Consider the following 15,942-nt stretch of genomic DNA (forward strand, 5'->3'; position numbering starts at 1 on the left):
CGTAGTGACTACGGCAGAAGAGTTTTGGTAAGGAGGGTTTAGAATCCTGTTACCAGCGTTGGAGGGGCAGGTTTGGAATCCTCAAATATGGGATATCATTTCTTCCGGCCCATACTTGAAACCTTATCCCTTGTGATTTTTACCCGCTCTCATTGGACACAAACCCTCCACATCAACCTAGATAACACACTATATGGCATGAGTCCATAACTGTAAAAACTACCATTCTTCTACCTTCCACCACCAGTGACAGTTCTGGTTACATGGCTGTAGCAGGAGCAACCATAAGTTCATGTTTCTCGACACTTATCAACTCAAAGCATGTCTCATCATCAAATATTGTTTTCAGTATCAATTGTACAAGGACATTACAAGTGGCCTCAATATCACATGGTCATTTGGTTGACTCACTTTCTAACAAGTGGAGAAATGTGAGGATTGCAGCTTCTGTTATACAGGAAGAGTTGGCTGGTGCAGTCGAGGTGGGAAATGTGGAGGAAGTGGTGGAAGAAAAAGAAGTAGGAGAGGAGTTAAGTGAAGTAGAAGTAGAAGTAGAAGTAGAAGATGAAGTTGCAGTTGAAGCTCCAGCTGAAATTGAAGTTCCTTCTAACACTAAGCTTTACTTTGGAAATTTGCCTTATAATTGTGATAGTGCTCAGCTTGCTGGAATAATTCAAGATTATGCAAGTCCAGAGCTAGTTGAGGTGTGTATATCATCTTAAGTTTAATAGCTATAGGATTTATTATATTCTTTAAAAACATATCTCAGATAAGCTTTGCGAACAGGGGTATGGTGATTGTATAAATGGAGGGATTTGATTGTTAATTATCTATTAGCCAAAAAAGTGGAGGAATTACTTATTCAGAACCAATTAAAACTCAGAATGCATGAGTCAATAAGAAGCATTGTTTTAAAAGGGCGTTCTTGAAGCGTAGGCGTAAGCCTCCATTGCAAAAAAATTAGGCCATGACTTTTTTGATTTTTGATTTTTGATTTTAGATTTCTGTGATTTTTTAGTGTAAGTAGACATCAACTTTAAATAGTATTGGTGTACGTAACAAATCCATCCTTAACATTTTGTGAGTACTTTAACTTTTAAACTTTCTTTAATCAATCTATGTATTCCCCTCTTAGCTTGTCTTGCAAAATGGAGTATATAATTGTTAACTCTTAATGATATAAAAGTCTACATAAATCCCAAGTTTAAGAATAAATTGTTGTATATAATCATGTACCATAAAGTTTACTTCATTTTATTCATTTTTTGTTTCTTCACTTTAAATTTGTACGACTTAGAACTTTATACTTACATATTAGGAAATTTTAAGAATCACGCACTGGAGGCTTATGCGCCTCATGGGATGGTCAAACGCCTCATCCCACACTTTCGTGTTTTAAAACATTGATAAGAAGTAGGCCATTTTGCCTTATATGTATATGCATTTAGAAGGGTTGAAGACTACAGAATCATAAGTATCAAGGTCAGGCAAGTCTATCGGTAGCACTAACAGGAGCTGTTCAAAATTCAATTCATTAGTTTTGGTATTTGAATTGCATTGTCCATATTTGAAAACAGAATTTTATTGGCGAATGCTGAAATAGAATCCGTCAATATATAGTACGCGTTCTCAAGCTTTCCAGGTATATATTGACAAGTTACTACTAAAATTGTTCCTAGCAATCCAAGTAACAAGGGTTGATTGCTCTGAGATTTCATTTCTCTTTTTACACTATTTTTGAGACTTGGCTGTTGCACGCATCCAGGGGACTAATCCATAGATTTTAATGTTTTCAGGTGCTTTATGATAGGACCACTGGAAAAAGTAGAGGATTTGCATTTGTTACCATGAGCAGCATTGAAGATTGCAACACAGTTCTTCAAAATCTTGATGGCAGTGTAAGCAATTTTTATTATCTATATATGTGGATGTGTTTGCTTGTTTGTGCTTTTCATTCTGTTTTTGCGTCTTCATGTAAACATTGAGAAAAAGCCTTTTAACTCTCTCAGAAGTCTAAAGAAAAAATAGGATCTCGCTCTCGGTTCCAATACTTCTGACATGCAAATGTATCTTTTATCCATTGAAGGGACTAATTGAGCTTTATTTTCAGTTATATGGTGGTCGAACGTTGAGAGTTAACTTTGCCGACAAACCAAAGCCTAAAACACCTCTGTATCCTGAGACAGAATACAAACTTTTTGTAGGGAACTTATCATGGACAGTCACTAACGAGATTTTGAACGAAGCTTTTCAAGGGCATGGAACTGTGGTAGGAGCTAGAGTACTATATGATGGGGATACAGGGCAGTCTCGTGGTTACGGTTTTGTGTGCTATGCGACAAGGGAAGAAATGGAAGTTGCACTTAATTCTCTCAATGGAGTGGTAATAAAACAACTTTTTCCCTCTTCAATACTTTAACTACAATTTCTTGGATTATCATGGTATAAGCTTCTCTGCATTATTTTTCAGGAATTAGAAGGGCGAGCAATGCGTGTCAGCTTAGCACAGGGGAAGCGATGAGAAAAGGCCATGCTAACTTGTCAAGTATACATCTTTGAATTCAATACCCAGAAATGACTGAAGCAATGAAATGGGTGCAAGTGTTTGCATGGTTGCTTTTGTAGAAGTACCCACCTGGGTTTTTGAGAGGGTGTTTGAAACTCTTCCTTTTAGTAATGCATTTCCCTCTTGTATGTCCATGGTTTTCATGCGGAGAACTTAGATATAATGCTTGTTAATGATCATAGCCATTTTATCTGTGTTTCATATATTGATGTTGACACAGCAGTCATTTGACAAGATGTTATTTTGCATATTACTTGGGACCGGATTTAAGTAGGCCTTTGTGGTCACGCACAATATAGAAATTGAAGTTGTTCCTGTGGTGGATTTACATGGGAAAAGAGGCATTAAATTCTTGAAGTATCTGTTTTGTTTATTTTAGTAGAGCTACAATTTTTTCCAAAATTTTCGTCAGGAAATTCAATGCAGTTGCTTGTGAAACAGCCTCAAAATGTGGTCACAACTGCTATGACCATACGAGCACAACCAAAAACACGCTCCCTCATCTCTAGGAATCACAAGGTCTATTGTCTCTTCCCAATATTTAAGGAAAGATCTAAACCAATGTTTTTTTAGAAAGATATTTAGGTTAAATCTTTCCTAGTGGTAATTTCGGAAAATAAAGGCTAATATATCACCGATATATCAGCCTTGGTAATTTCGTTACGTATACAAAACCTATATATAAACATCGTTTAGTGTTTACCGGTGTAACACCTCTTTTTTCATAGCCAATCTTTCAGTGGATTAAAACTTATTCATTCTCTTCTGCAAAATGGTTAGTTTCCATATATTCTTTAGTTCTTTAGAGTTTGTGTTTCTTTTAATGATGAGTTTGTTTATATATATTGTGGTTGTGCATATTCAATATATGTTTCTTTTGTTTGTTTCTCATGCATGTTTGTTTCTTTCTTTGTCAGTTTCATGCGAACGATATCGATATTGCTTATCCTCCAGCGGAGTTGGAAAAGCAGAAACACAAAAACAAGCGTCTTGTTCCTTCTCCAAACTCCAAATTCCTTGTAAGTTGAGGTTTTGTGTGTGTGCGTACGTGTATCAGTGTATGGGTAGCGTAGTTCTGGTGATTATCTTTATATACGTTGGGATGGTTGTTGTCACAGTATCTGCGGAATCATTTGTGAATCAGCAAGCAAAGTATTTTTTTAGGTTGTTGTGTTGCATTTTAATGATTATGGTGATATATTTATATGACGTATTGTGGTGTGTGGAACTAATTTACAATACGATCTAGCTTCACTCTTTGGAAGTGCTGGCAATGACATGGCGTTGTAGGCAGTCCTAAATGCCTAATTTTATCAACCTGTAGATTGTCTCAGTTATCAATTCCTTGGTTGCTATTGATACAACCACAAGATTTTGCATTATATTGGCAAGCAAGAACCGACGAGCGCAACTACAGCTTTGTTAACTGAGCACTTGAGTACTCTTGGCTTTTGGTTTTTCTTGTGTGTTTATTGTTTTATGGTAGATTAGAGATTGATCGGTTCTCATTTATACTTATGGACTTATTGTATACATAGAATTGATACAAAAAGTCATGGCATGAGTGCCAAATTTGCCTACATATACGAAGGTACTTTGCGGTAATCTCTTGATCGAATCCTGGATAGTATAGTATACATAGTACATGGTGTTGCTCCTAGTACATATAGTTTGCCTCGCAAACATTCGTTCTATATATACAAATCTCAGCTAGGTAGAGTCACACACCCCCTAGTTCCTAAAAGGTTATATTGGATTATATCCTCCATCAATTGTGTCCCGAATTTTTTTGGGAGTATTCAATTTAGATAAAGACTTGTTAAATTTTCCTGGACTTCAATTTTTGTTACCGAGCCTGTTAAATTATTTTCAGTGTTTACTATGTATTTGAGTTCGTTCTACACATCAAATCTGAACTTTCTGAATTAACCCCTCACTATTTATTAATGCTCCTATCCTACCTATATTAATATCCGTTTCTCCCAATATGCTCACAGAAAGCCACATCAGCAATATTTTTAAAAAAGTCCCTATTTAAAAAATAATTACTATGTTGATTACCAAATTAGCCTTATTATTGGTGTGTTTAGCAAATTATAAAAAAACGTTTTGGTCTTTTCTCATGTGTAGGAAAACAAAAACCAAATATACGCTCATATTTGAATTATACGTCGGGGTAATTGAGTAATTAACCACCGAAAATAGAAACAAAACCTCACCCTACTCCAAACTCTCTCAAAATATCAACATATCTCTAATCTCTCTCTCTATACAATTTCTCTGAAGAAGAAGATCTGAAAAATGGCTTTGGACATCATACAGAAACCAATAAGAAAAGAGATATAATAGTAAGCCTGGCCATAGGACAGGCAGATTAGCTAGCGAGTCAGTCAAAGTAGATTAACCCTTCAAGCCTCTTATGGATAGACTCTGCAAGGGTGCAAGATGTTGCACTTCTTCTGGAGGAAAAGGCAGGCTCGAGGAAGAAGAAACACTTAGACCTTGAGTCATAAGACGTCTCCCACAACATTTGGTGTACTCGTTGAACCCTCCCAATCCCCAATAACGAATTATCATACATCATAGTGTGGTGAGGTTTGACATCTGGTAATGGAAAACATGTGGATAAGGACAGCACAACAGATATTATCAATTTAAGTTGGTTGTGGATGGAAGTGGAGTGACATACCTGAAGAAGAGTGACTATGCTGACGATGTCTAGAGAGCTGACATTGAAGATTTTTTTTTATTGTATCCGAATGCGATTGACCTTGACTTCTGGTATGTGAGCTATCTTGAGCCAGTCCTCTCCTGTATCTTTTTGACATCGAGCATGCAACAAACTCTGACAATCAATGATGCTAAACTCCTTTAATGCAGTGGCATTCTGTACTCCCTTGGGTATTGATACCAAATTAGGGATCTCTTCAATCTCGAGAGTACGAAGTGAAGTGAGACCATCCATGTCGTCCTCCAGAATATGCATCTTTTCACAATGGGCAAGATGCAGGTTTTGAAGTGCAGTGAGGTACCTCATGCCAGACAAAGAAGCCAAGCTTTCGCAATCTGAAATCTTCAGAGACACAAGGGAGGTTAAACCCCCTAAACCTTGTTCTGGCAAACTTACCATTCTGGGGCAAAATTGAATATTCAAAGTTTCAAGAGAAGCCAAGTTCTGTAACCCATCTTCCGACAAAGACAAAAGGTCATCGCAGGAAGAAATATCCAAATATTTCAGATTGGCAAGAGAAGAAGAATTGGGTAAGGAGGAGGTTGGTGCGTTCTTTTCTGGATTCACTTTGAGCAATGACAGCATCAGCTTCTCACTACATTTCTCTATTGTCAATTGTTCAAGTGATGGAAGCATTGGCATTGTACTTAATTTGGGGCAATTGCTAACAGACAACAGAACAACGCTATGAAGGGACACTTCTTCTTCTTCTTCTTTTACCCAACTCTCGAGGTTAGGGTTAGAAAAAAGGAAAATTCTTTTCAGTGATGGGAACCATTCTCTTTGTCTTCTCACCACGCTACCACCTTCAATGAGCTGGAGAGCATCCAATTCCTCCAGATGTACTTCCTTAAGAGATGGGAGTTGACCAAGTGCTGGGAGATTTTGACAATTTCTACATTGTACAAGAGCAATCACGACTAAATTTGGGAGCAATGGATCCATCATCCACCGCGGGAACCTGTTATCTCTGTAACCTTTTATGACCAACGCTTTAAGATTTTGATGTGGCTCCAGGTTTCCCAGCACATCAAAATCAATTTTCACTCTGTTAACGCCTTCGTCATTCCATACTAAATGTAACCTTGCAAGGTTGTGCTTACCCTTTAGATTCGCTTCCACGCAATCTCTAGCACTGCTCACATTTTCAAGATTGAAAATCCTCAACAGGCCTTTGAGATGTATTAGTCCATTCAACTCATTCAATTTGCATCCAATCCCCTTCCCCACAAAAAAATGTCCTAACGTCCGAATAGAAGTTAAATGACTAAAGCCAGATGGCATGTATGTTAACACAGTGTCCTCATGGAGATAAATGTGCTCGAGTTTTTGCAATTTCCAGATTTCTCCAGGCAACAGTGTAATTTTACTACACAAAAGAATCAAGGTTTCTAAACTTTGCAGCTTAGTAATAGAGTTGGGGACAGTCGTAACAGAGTCAGACTCAATCCTAAGGTGTCTAAGGCGCTTCAACTTACCAATGGAACTTGGAACTTCCCCAGTTTCTACCAGCAAACCCAGCACAAGTAAACATTTAAAGCTTGAGAGAATATCCTCAGTGAGAAATTTCGAGTTAGAAAGAAGTGTCCGTAAGCTTGTATGTTTACGCAAGGATTCTCGAACTCAACTGGCAAATCTTCTCACAAGAGTTCAGATGCCGTACTCCATTAGGGATGTCTCCTTTAGTTTCCTTTCCCACAATGAAGTACTCTGTTCCTGCAACAGATTGTGCAAGATCATGAACAAGGTCATGCATTTTCAAAGTCTGAATCTCCCCGAAGTCATCTAGTTCTGCTTCTTGAAAGAACGATCTCCACATCAAATCTTTGACATACACATTAGCTATATCTTCTAAGATTTGATTTTCTCTGATGTGAACAAACCCTTGTGCCACCCATAATAGGATCAGTTCTTGCTTCCAAACTACCCAACCTTTAGGATATATAGCACAATAGGAAAAGCATTGCCTCAAATGGAATGGCAAATGATTATAACTTATTCTCAATGCAGGCAAAATCCCAACTTCTTCTAGAGGCAATCTCCAAAGATCACTATCTTTGATACTCGTCCACTCATGTTCCTCAGTCTTAAACCGCATTAAGCTTCCAAGGGCTTTAGCTGCTAGAGGCACTCCCCCACACTTTCTCACAATTCCCTTTCCAATTTCCACAAGGTTCGGCTTTCCTTGCTTTTGATCTGAACCAAATGCCCTTTGCTTGAACAAATCCCAGCAATCATCTTCCGACAACCTTAACAGTTTATATTGTGAAACGGATCCCATTATAACTGCAACCTTTTCGCTTCTAGTGGTTACAATTATTTTGCTTCCCATTGCACCTCCTAATAACAAATCTTTCAAGTTATTCCATTTCTCACTGTTTTCATTCCACACATCGTCCAGAACTAGTAAAAATCTCTTCCCTTTAAGTTGTACCCGAAGACGAGATTGTAACTGGTCCATCTCCAAATTAGGACATTCGCTGTTGGTGGCAGATTTTATCGTATTTTCTGTAATTTCCTTAACATCAAAATCCTCCCCGACACACACCCACAATTTTAAATTAAAAGTACGGTCTACTCTCTCATCTTTGTAAACCAATTGAGCAAGTGTCGTTTTCCCCAGGCCAGCCATACCATAAATGGGAATGATCGAGAGGTTGCCTTCTCCGCTCAAGTCCAACAATAGTTTTACAATCTCCTCTTTCTCGACATCTCTTCCAAAAACTTTTGATTCGTCTACATGAGAATGCGTGTTTTCCCTCTCTGCATTACGCACTCTAGTTTCTTCAACTCTCGTATCCAAGTGAAAGGACCTATCAGCTTGAATCTCAGTTAAGCTGTCCCTAATATCTCTAATTTTACGAGAAATTTTAAAACGATATGCAATAGGATTTGAAGAGAAGAAGAAGTAACGAACAATATTGACGACGCTATCCTGCAGAACCAGTCTTTTCCGCAAAGCTTCAATGGCAAAGTCATCAATAATGTCATCCGCTTCATAAACGGCAGCCTTGATCCTTCGAAGCCATTCTCTAACCTCAGGCTGGCGGACTTCAAGCTCCTCAGCGTGCAAGAGTACAGCTTTGATGGTGGATAAAGTCCTTCCGAGCTTTTTCAGTTCCTTCTTGACTCCCATAGCTGATCCAAGCTCTTGGATAGCACGAGATCCTAACTCAGTCAAAACCTTCTCAGCAAGGCCAAAAGCAATTCCTTCCGCCATTTTTTGATAGTAAGAAAGCAGAAAGATCTTTCAAGGGTTTGTGTTGCGAAAGAGAAGAGAATGGGGTTCTGATCTAGCTATAGCAAAATTGACTTTAGGAAAGTTAGTTATTAATTCTAGAAATTGGTTACATAAATAATAGAAAATGAAGTTTACAAGAATAAAAAAATGACAAACATGGAGAGTCCTTCCCCACCTATCTTCAAAATGCAAGTGGAAGGAAATTTCTGTGAGTTGTTGAAGTAGTACTAAATTAAACCAAAAGAAAACATCTTATGTATACTACTATACTGTGTATAGTGGTCTCATTGACGTGTTTGCTTTCATTAGTTAAAACTCATGCATTTTTTTTTCGTCAAATTTTTGCATATTATTTATACTAATCTGATCAAATCTGAACTTTCTGAATTAACCCCTCACTATTTATTAATGCTCCTATCCTTATAAAGTAATCATTACTTGTTTATACGCAGGATGTGAGGTGCGATGGATGCTTTAACATGTAAGTATATATCAGATTTCTGCTTATTGTGCTCTGGTTATCACATGTATAGTTCACAACGCGTTTATATTTCATTTTGTATTTGCAGAACTACAATGTTTAGCCACTCGCAAACCGTTATAACCTGTGAAAGTTGCAAGAGTACACTTTCCGTGCCATCAGGTGGTAAAGCAAAAATAAAAGAGGGATGCGCATTTAGGGTAAAGAAGGATTGATGGTGTTCTGAGATATCCCTACTGTTACAACTTTGCTCAAGTTGTCAATTTTGCGATGGAAATAAGGCCCAGTATTATATACTTCTCCGTGGAGAGAGTTAGTAGTTAGTACTATCTGGACATCATTTTTGTAATGAGGATTTACTTAAGTTTCCTGTTTTCAAACTAGATTTTGTTTGGATGTCTTGCTTAGTTCAGTTATTCCACACTTTGCAATACTTTTTGGTGCCATAATTAATATATATAGTTTATAATTTCATTTCTGGAATCTCACCCATTTTATTGCCACAGTGGTGGCCTGGAAACTCAGAATTCTATTTCCTGTTACCTTTGAAGTCCAGGGAGTTTTGGATGTAGCTGTTGTTGCACATAATCCCCCGAGCAGGAAGCTTAGTTTTTGTTAGTGTGATTAATCATTAATGGCACTTGGCCTGCAATCCTAGTAGCTGGAAACATGGTGAAACTCATTTTAGAGTCCACTTCTAAACTCAGACAAAAGTAAGGGTTAACTAGTATTCTCCGGAAAATTAGGGTCTCTCCTCCAAATATATGGTCAACTTGGTTTGACTGCTAATTTGTAGGTCAAATAACTGAAAATGAAAATGACACAACTGCCCCCACCTAAGTAAAATTGAACATTAAAAATCCATCTAGTGGGGGAAAATCCTAATTTTGACCGTGTGTTTAGGGAAGAGACCCTAATTTCCCATCTAGTGGGGGAAAATCCTAATTGGGTCGTCTAGGGTAGGGGTGGAATTTGAGCTGAATTTCACTATACTTATTAAAACAAGCTTTAATATAGACTCAAGCTTGGCTCATTTAATTAAATGACCGAGCTTAAACGAGCCGAGTTTGGCTATTTTACACTGTGATAATGGTATTTGAGCTTATCGAGCCAGCTTCATCCAACTCGTTTATTAAGCGAGCTATAATATAGACTCAAGTTTGGCTCATTTAGTTAAATGAACGAGCTTGAGCCGAACTTAAATCAGCCAAACCCGAGCTACTCGGCTCAAATTCTGGGGGAGAATACTAGTTTAACCCCAAAAGTAATAGAAAAGTGTTGATGCTTCCAGACCCAAATGGTGAATTGGTGATGTAAGTTTTGTCAGCTCGCGGGCCTGAAAAAGTAGAGGCCCAATATAAAAAAGGCACGTACGTGTTAGTATATGGAAAATCCAGCATGTAAGCAGGAAGGCAGAGAGTGATGTAAGAGGTGTTTCACAAAGTTGCGGCTCTGTGTTTCCTATATATCATCATCAGTTACACACACACTCACAGCAGCCCCCAGCTCTTTTCTCTTTTTTTTTTTCCTCTTAAAAAGAGCCCAGATAAAAAGGTTTCCATTTTCTTCTTTCTTTCTAGAAAGAATCACACTTTCTCTCTCTAGAATCTTTATCATTATTATATTAATAAATAATAAAAAATATTCTAGGGTTCATCTATATAGATCTCGCCGAGCAGCAACAACATTGGTAGATCTGGTATTCGGTAATGGCGTCTGTTAGTGCTCTTCAGGTATGGTATTCTATTAACAATCAATTCATTTTTTTATTTTTTAATATTAAAAATTAAAAATGAGTTGTTGTTGTTGTGTGTAGGTTGGGTCTTATTTTGTTCAGCAGTATTACCAAGTGTTACAACAACAACCGGATTTCGTTCATCAATTTTATACTGATTCTAGTACTATGCTTCGTATTGATGGCAACTCTATCGAATCCGCTAATGCAATGCTGGTAAAGTTCTCATTTTTATTCAACACTGTTAGTTTTTGTCTTGTACATTGCTGAATGTGAATAATCAAATTGCTTCTATGACAAGATTTTACTACATTCCAGATTGGATAAAAATCAAACATGGTCATTATCTGTTATGTATCCGGATAACCATTTTTTTATGCGTCCATACATAATAGTATCTTTCTTCTTATTCCTTGGCGATTAGATGTAGTAAAGGGTGACTAAAGCTGCAGGGGTTCTTTTTTAAAAACAGTCAAAACACTTACCTTTCTGTATTTCAAATGAATGTAATTCTGCTGAGAATGAAGGAATCCATAAATCATCTTTTAAAATTCTTGTTGAAGGAATGTAGGAGGTATGAGTTTTAAAATTCTTGTTAGGTCCATCCTTGAATCATCTTAATGCATGAATAGACTATCCCATATAAAACGGTCCTCAGCAGAGATTTGTGTTTCATCATTTTCCTTAACCTTTGCCATATGAGGATAATGGGAACTTTTTTAAAATTGAATAGTCTAAATTTAGTAAAAAATGATTTTTTTTAGGCAAAACAAAATGTATTGATATTATCCATTCGTGTTAACCGTTTATAAGTTAAGTTAGTTTCTGTATCTTTATTCTGAACTCTTAAGGTCGTGACTGTAAAAATACAGTCATCTAACAGTTACAGATATGCCATATTATATATTTGATGAGTACACCTAAATATATGAATTAGTGGTTTATTACACTACTTAGATTAGGATGCTTAAAAAATTTTAATGTCATTTTCTTTATTGCCACTTCATTCTGTACAGTTTTATAGTTCAGTTGGAGCTCATTCGTGGATTTCAGTTGACACTTTTTTCTTGTTCTTGTGTTTCAGCAAATTCATTCACTTATTATGTCACTGAATTTTTCGGGAATTGAGATTACAACAGCACATTCTTTGGATTCTTGGAATGGTGGTGTCCTGGTGATGGTTTCAGGGTCTCTACAAACCAAGGATTTCAATGGGAGGAGGAAATTTGCTCAAACATTTTTCCTTGCACCGCAGGAGAAAGGTTATTTTGTTCTTAATGATATCTTTAACTTTCTCGAAGAGGAACCATTTAACCAGCATCAAGCGGCCATTTTGGCTCACAACCATTTTGATGTAAATGTGAATGCATCCAATCCTCTTCCAGAGCCAGGTAATACAAGCCTATGTATTAACTTTCTTGATTGGATTTTGTTGTATATAACCAAGTTTATCTGTAACAAAAAGAGCTATAGAAAGGTCATAATTCTCAATTCTGGATGGTTATAAATTTAAAATTGAAATTGTAAATAATTAAATATAGAGAGAAGAACTTCAACGTTTGGCACTATCCATTTTGGAATATAACAAAGGAACAAAAAAAGCAGACAGATGGTACTTTTTCAATTTTGAATGGTAATAAGTTTCCAAGGTTTTATTGTAACGATAGCATACATTGCTAACAAGAAATAAAGACGGCGTTAAGTTTGTAGAACTATCAAATTCGGGATAATTGTATTTCATGGAAGATGCTCACATGGGTGTAATATTCAAACTGCCGAACAATATTATATATGTCAATAACTGATTGGGTTGGAATTTCTTTGTACCTTTTTTGACAAAAACCTTAACCACTTCTCTGAAAAGTAGTTATCATGGCACAAGCAAAGAAGTTTTTTACTGCCATGAAAGTATACCTTTCTCCGTGCTTTGTTGTGCTAAAATTGGTGTGCCTGTTTTTTTTCGGGTTGATATACAATTAACTATGGAAATACAATGGCAGTCATTCCTTCATATTAATCTTGAGAAGTTGTTACCTGTCCCTGCTGCTTTCTTTATTTCCTTAGATATTCATTATTTTCTAAATTTTGTGTTTTAAACTTTCATGTTGACAGAAAAGATGACATTTACAATTTCTGATTATGTGCCGCACGGAGATAGTCAACCCAGGGATTTCGTAACTTCTGCTTATGGGGAAGAAAACAATACAGTTGATGACTACAGTTTCCCAGAGCAACAGCAGCAACATAATGTCCCTGAAACTAACTGCATACTTGGAGAAACTCCTCTAGAAGAGTCAACTACTTCATTTTCTCATGGGTTGAACCATCTGCAAGATCCTTCTTCAGTGCCTGTTGAGGAACCTGTTGGTGAACCTCCAAAGCATACTTATGCTTCCATTGTACGTCCTACTCATCTTTGCTATTCTCATTTTGAACTTTTATATTCATATTAGAAAGGAACTTGCTAATTAAACTGTGAGATGCTTGGGTTTTCATTTTGTTTTTTTTTTTGAAAAATTACTATATATATATAGATGTATGTAACATTGTCGACACTTGTTTCTCAATGGAGTCATACCAAAGTGGGTTTTGTGTTTTAGAAATTAGATTACTTGAGTTTTGGAAAGGTCCTGAACTCCTGATTTGTATGATTTTTTATTTATTTATTTCATGAACTGAGTTCATGTGCACTGGTGCCCATATGAAATTATATTATTGAAATGTAATTATTAGATATTGAAAAGTAAAACAGTATGAAATTTCTTTCTTCCAAAACCTGTCCTGTTTGAAGTTCATTCTGTTCTAAACCTGTATTATATTTAGGTTTGTTTTCCTCTCGTACTAAATTTGTATGTATGTATCTATATCCCCTAATGTATATGTATCTGGGACTCATACAATTTTATGTTTCATTTTTTTTTAAATAATGGAAGTTGCGGGTCGCTAAGGCGCAAACGGCATCATCCGTAGCTCCTCAGCGTTCTATAAACAAGAATGCTCCACCCACGTCCGAGTGGCATTATGCTTCACAGCCTACTGAACAATTTTATCCTGCTCCAAATCTGGGTTCTGAACGGTCTAGTGCTGAAGCAACAGAGGAAGTCAGAGCACATGAAGAAGAAGGTCAGCTTGATTACTCATTACTCTAGTTGTTTGGCCAATCTTACTTTCCCTGGATTCTAGTCTTATTTCACTAGCTTAAGATAAGAATTTCTTTTTTGAGGACTGTCATTTGTGGGGCTTTATAGTGGTTGCTGAATATGTTCTTTCGAGCTCCTGATCATAATGAGACTTTACTTATAATAATATAACTTTGATTCTCATATCTTGTTCTCTGTCAGGTGAAGGAACATCAGTGTATGTTAGAAATCTATCGTCTACAATTTCTGCTTCTGACCTTGAGCAGGAGTTGAAGACCTTTGGCAAGATCAAGCCTGAAGGAGTAGTCATCAGGACCCGCAAGGTCAATACTTGTGCCTTTTTTCTACCTTAATTTCTTGGAAGTTGCAAAATACCATAGAAATAGAAATGGTGTTAACCTCTTTTTTGTTAACCATATTCCCTATATCAACCTCTTTCCTTTTCCTCTCTCTTTTAATAGGTAATTAATTAATTATTTTTATTTAATCGTCGTATCTGTATTTATGTAACAGCTCCAGATTAGTAATAAATATTAGAAACAATTTGGTTCATTTCATTACATTGCTTCCAAAGTACTATATGAGTAAAGTTATTGGTTACTCTGTTGATCAAACCATTTTCGTGGTTTGGTCTTAGTTAGCAATGGCTGCTACCTTGACAGAAACGCTTTTGATATTTAGTATCTAAACAACTTGATTTTGTGCAGGACGTTGGTGTTTACTATGCATTTGTTGATTTTGAAGATATTCTGGGTGCACAAAATGCTGTCAAGGTTTGAATAAAATAGAGATTTTTTTTTTTTGATAACTGTGTATAACATTTACTTGATATGGCTTCATATTCTCTGCAGGGGTCTCCTATACAGCTTGGTGGACGGCAAATACATATTGAGGAGCGAAGGCCGAACAGCTCTGCCTTATCTCGAGGAAGTAAGCATTTAGAAGACTTGGTTGATGTATCTGTTACTTCCATTAGTATATTAGTGTTGCTCCTGCAATGCAATATGTGTTCGCGACATGTACTTCAAAGATGTCGACCTCTTTAGTGTTCGCCCCACTTCTCCAGGCTTCCTTTCTTTATTTCTTTTTATCTCTGTTTTTTACTCTTGTCCTGGGTTTCTGGGAATATAAATATATGGAGTAAATGAAGTTGATGAAACTTTATAAATGAAAATGAGATTTGGTCATAAAGACATGAGACTGAATCCCGCAGAAGCTAGAAATGTATCATTCTTAATACGTTATCTCCTCTTTCTTATCCTGTTTCCTGGTCTTTTTCTGAAAAATGTATGTTCACTCCACTGTCCAGATTTCTATATTCTCCAAAGTCAAGATGTGGTATATGCCGTATAATTTATTACATTTCACGAATGTGTAGATATGATACCATTAAGAATTTGAGATTGTCGTTGTTTGGTGCTATAGTAGGATCATTCTCCCCGGCTGTCCATAAATCGATCTAGGTGTCCTTTAGATTCAAACAGCCAAGTACTAGATAATTAGTACATTATGTTAAGGAATTAACAAGTTTCACATTATCTATGATTTTATTTACAGATTCCTATTGTGCTTACACCTATTTTTTTTACAGGGGGAAGGGGCAGAGGAAGAGGCAGGGGTGGCTACCCAACAGAAGCCCCAAGGGGACGCTTTGGCAGCCACAATTTTGTCAGGGGAAGTGGAGATTCGAGTGACAGAGAGTACAGCAGACCAAGGGGAAATGGTTACTATCGACGAGGTGCCACACAAGATAGAGGGAACTTGGGCAACCAGGTAACAGGAAATGGACAGGGCTCATGGGATGATGCAGCTTAGAAATCTAAAGTGATTGCTAGGTCTTGTTGATTTCCTTCCAGTCTAGTCTTAGGGTGTTTTTCTTTTGTCAGAAAGTTTATACATTCATTCTTCTTTATAGTTTTGATATGATGGGCGGGTTGTTTTGGTACAATGGGTTTTGTGGACGCAGTTACTATATTGCTGAGTCAATTTTGGCCTTCAACAGTTTAGTTTTAGGGAAATTTCATGCTTCAAGTAGCAGTAGACTATTA

The 15,942-nt window shown here is 36.8% G+C and overlaps 4 protein-coding genes and 1 pseudogene across 7 annotated transcripts; 3 read left to right on the forward strand and 2 right to left on the reverse strand.

Moving 5' to 3' along the window:
- Nucleotides 1-130: 130 nt before the first annotated feature.
- Nucleotides 131-2,904, forward strand: LOC147500350 (RNA-binding (RRM/RBD/RNP motifs) family protein). The gene is made up of 4 exons (XM_086562021.1): nt 131-704; nt 1,797-1,898; nt 2,111-2,383; nt 2,471-2,904. The coding sequence occupies exons 1-4, from the start codon at nt 264-266 to the stop codon at nt 2,519-2,521; spliced, it is 867 nt and encodes a 288-aa protein (XP_086418147.1). The 5' UTR covers nt 131-263; the 3' UTR covers nt 2,522-2,904.
- Nucleotides 2,905-3,201: 297 nt separating this feature from the next.
- On the forward strand, nt 3,202-9,497 carry LOC147500351 (small ribosomal subunit protein eS27z-like). Of its 2 annotated transcripts, XM_086562023.1 has the most exons (4): nt 3,202-3,341; nt 3,484-3,585; nt 8,991-9,019; nt 9,108-9,497. In XM_086562023.1, exons 1-4 carry the CDS (start codon nt 3,339-3,341, stop codon nt 9,232-9,234), a joined length of 261 nt encoding a protein of 86 aa, XP_086418149.1. In that variant the 5' UTR covers nt 3,202-3,338; the 3' UTR covers nt 9,235-9,497. The 2 variants fall into 2 exon arrangements, with proteins under 2 accessions (XP_086418149.1, XP_086418148.1); XM_086562022.1 differs by lacking the exon at nt 3,202-3,341 and having other exon boundaries at nt 3,349-3,585.
- On the reverse strand, nt 5,035-6,911 carry LOC147500352 (putative disease resistance RPP13-like protein 1). Its single transcript, XM_086562020.1, has 2 exons — nt 5,256-6,911; nt 5,035-5,170 (listed from the first exon to the last, which is right to left on the reverse strand). Exon 1 carries the CDS (start codon nt 6,579-6,581, stop codon nt 5,313-5,315), a length of 1,269 nt encoding a protein of 422 aa, XP_086418146.1. The 5' UTR covers nt 6,582-6,911; the 3' UTR covers nt 5,035-5,170; nt 5,256-5,312.
- Nucleotides 6,934-8,648, reverse strand: LOC147500353 (putative disease resistance protein RGA3 pseudogene; annotated as a pseudogene). Its single transcript, XR_015195684.1, has one exon. The product of XR_015195684.1 is annotated as a putative disease resistance protein RGA3 pseudogene (transcript).
- A 906-nt stretch (nt 9,498-10,403) lies between the features above and the next one.
- On the forward strand, nt 10,404-15,912 carry LOC147500354 (Nuclear transport factor 2 (NTF2) family protein with RNA binding (RRM-RBD-RNP motifs) domain-containing protein). 2 transcript variants are annotated; one of them, XM_086562025.1, is made up of 10 exons: nt 10,404-10,573; nt 10,670-10,752; nt 10,836-10,970; nt 11,839-12,145; nt 12,867-13,153; nt 13,688-13,877; nt 14,096-14,217; nt 14,602-14,667; nt 14,746-14,824; nt 15,486-15,912. In XM_086562025.1, the coding sequence occupies exons 2-10, from the start codon at nt 10,729-10,731 to the stop codon at nt 15,707-15,709; spliced, it is 1,434 nt and encodes a 477-aa protein (XP_086418151.1). In that variant the 5' UTR covers nt 10,404-10,573; nt 10,670-10,728; the 3' UTR covers nt 15,710-15,912. The 2 variants fall into 2 exon arrangements, with proteins under 2 accessions (XP_086418151.1, XP_086418150.1); XM_086562024.1 differs by having other exon boundaries at nt 10,409-10,752.
- Nucleotides 15,913-15,942: the final 30 nt, after the last annotated feature.

This window comes from Coptis chinensis, chromosome 5, assembly GCF_015680905.1.
Source record: "Coptis chinensis isolate HL-2020 chromosome 5, ASM1568090v1, whole genome shotgun sequence".
Taxonomy (NCBI): domain Eukaryota; kingdom Viridiplantae; phylum Streptophyta; class Magnoliopsida; order Ranunculales; family Ranunculaceae; genus Coptis; species Coptis chinensis.

Coding starts and splice junctions, on each gene's coding strand:
- LOC147500354 (XM_086562025.1), top strand. CDS start 10,729: ATGGCGTCTGTTAGTGCTCTTCAG. Junction 13,154..13,687: donor AGCATACTTATGCTTCCATT/GTACGTCCTACT, acceptor AAATAATGGAAG/TTGCGGGTCGCTAAGGCGCA. Junction 14,218..14,601: donor TAGTCATCAGGACCCGCAAG/GTCAATACTTGT, acceptor GATTTTGTGCAG/GACGTTGGTGTTTACTATGC.
- LOC147500351 (XM_086562022.1), top strand. CDS start 3,457: ATGCATGTTTGTTTCTTTCTTTGTCAGTTTCATGCGAACGATATCGAT. Junction 3,586..8,990: donor CTCCAAACTCCAAATTCCTT/GTAAGTTGAGGT, acceptor GTTTATACGCAG/GATGTGAGGTGCGATGGATG. Junction 9,020..9,107: donor TGCGATGGATGCTTTAACAT/GTAAGTATATAT, acceptor TTGTATTTGCAG/AACTACAATGTTTAGCCACT.
- LOC147500350 (XM_086562021.1), top strand. CDS start 264: ATGGCTGTAGCAGGAGCAACCATAAGTTCATGTTTCTCGACACTTATC. Junction 705..1,796: donor CAAGTCCAGAGCTAGTTGAG/GTGTGTATATCA, acceptor TAATGTTTTCAG/GTGCTTTATGATAGGACCAC. Junction 1,899..2,110: donor TTCAAAATCTTGATGGCAGT/GTAAGCAATTTT, acceptor CTTTATTTTCAG/TTATATGGTGGTCGAACGTT.
- LOC147500352 (XM_086562020.1), bottom strand. CDS start 6,581: ATGCCATCTGGCTTTAGTCATTTAACTTCTATTCGGACGTTAGGACAT.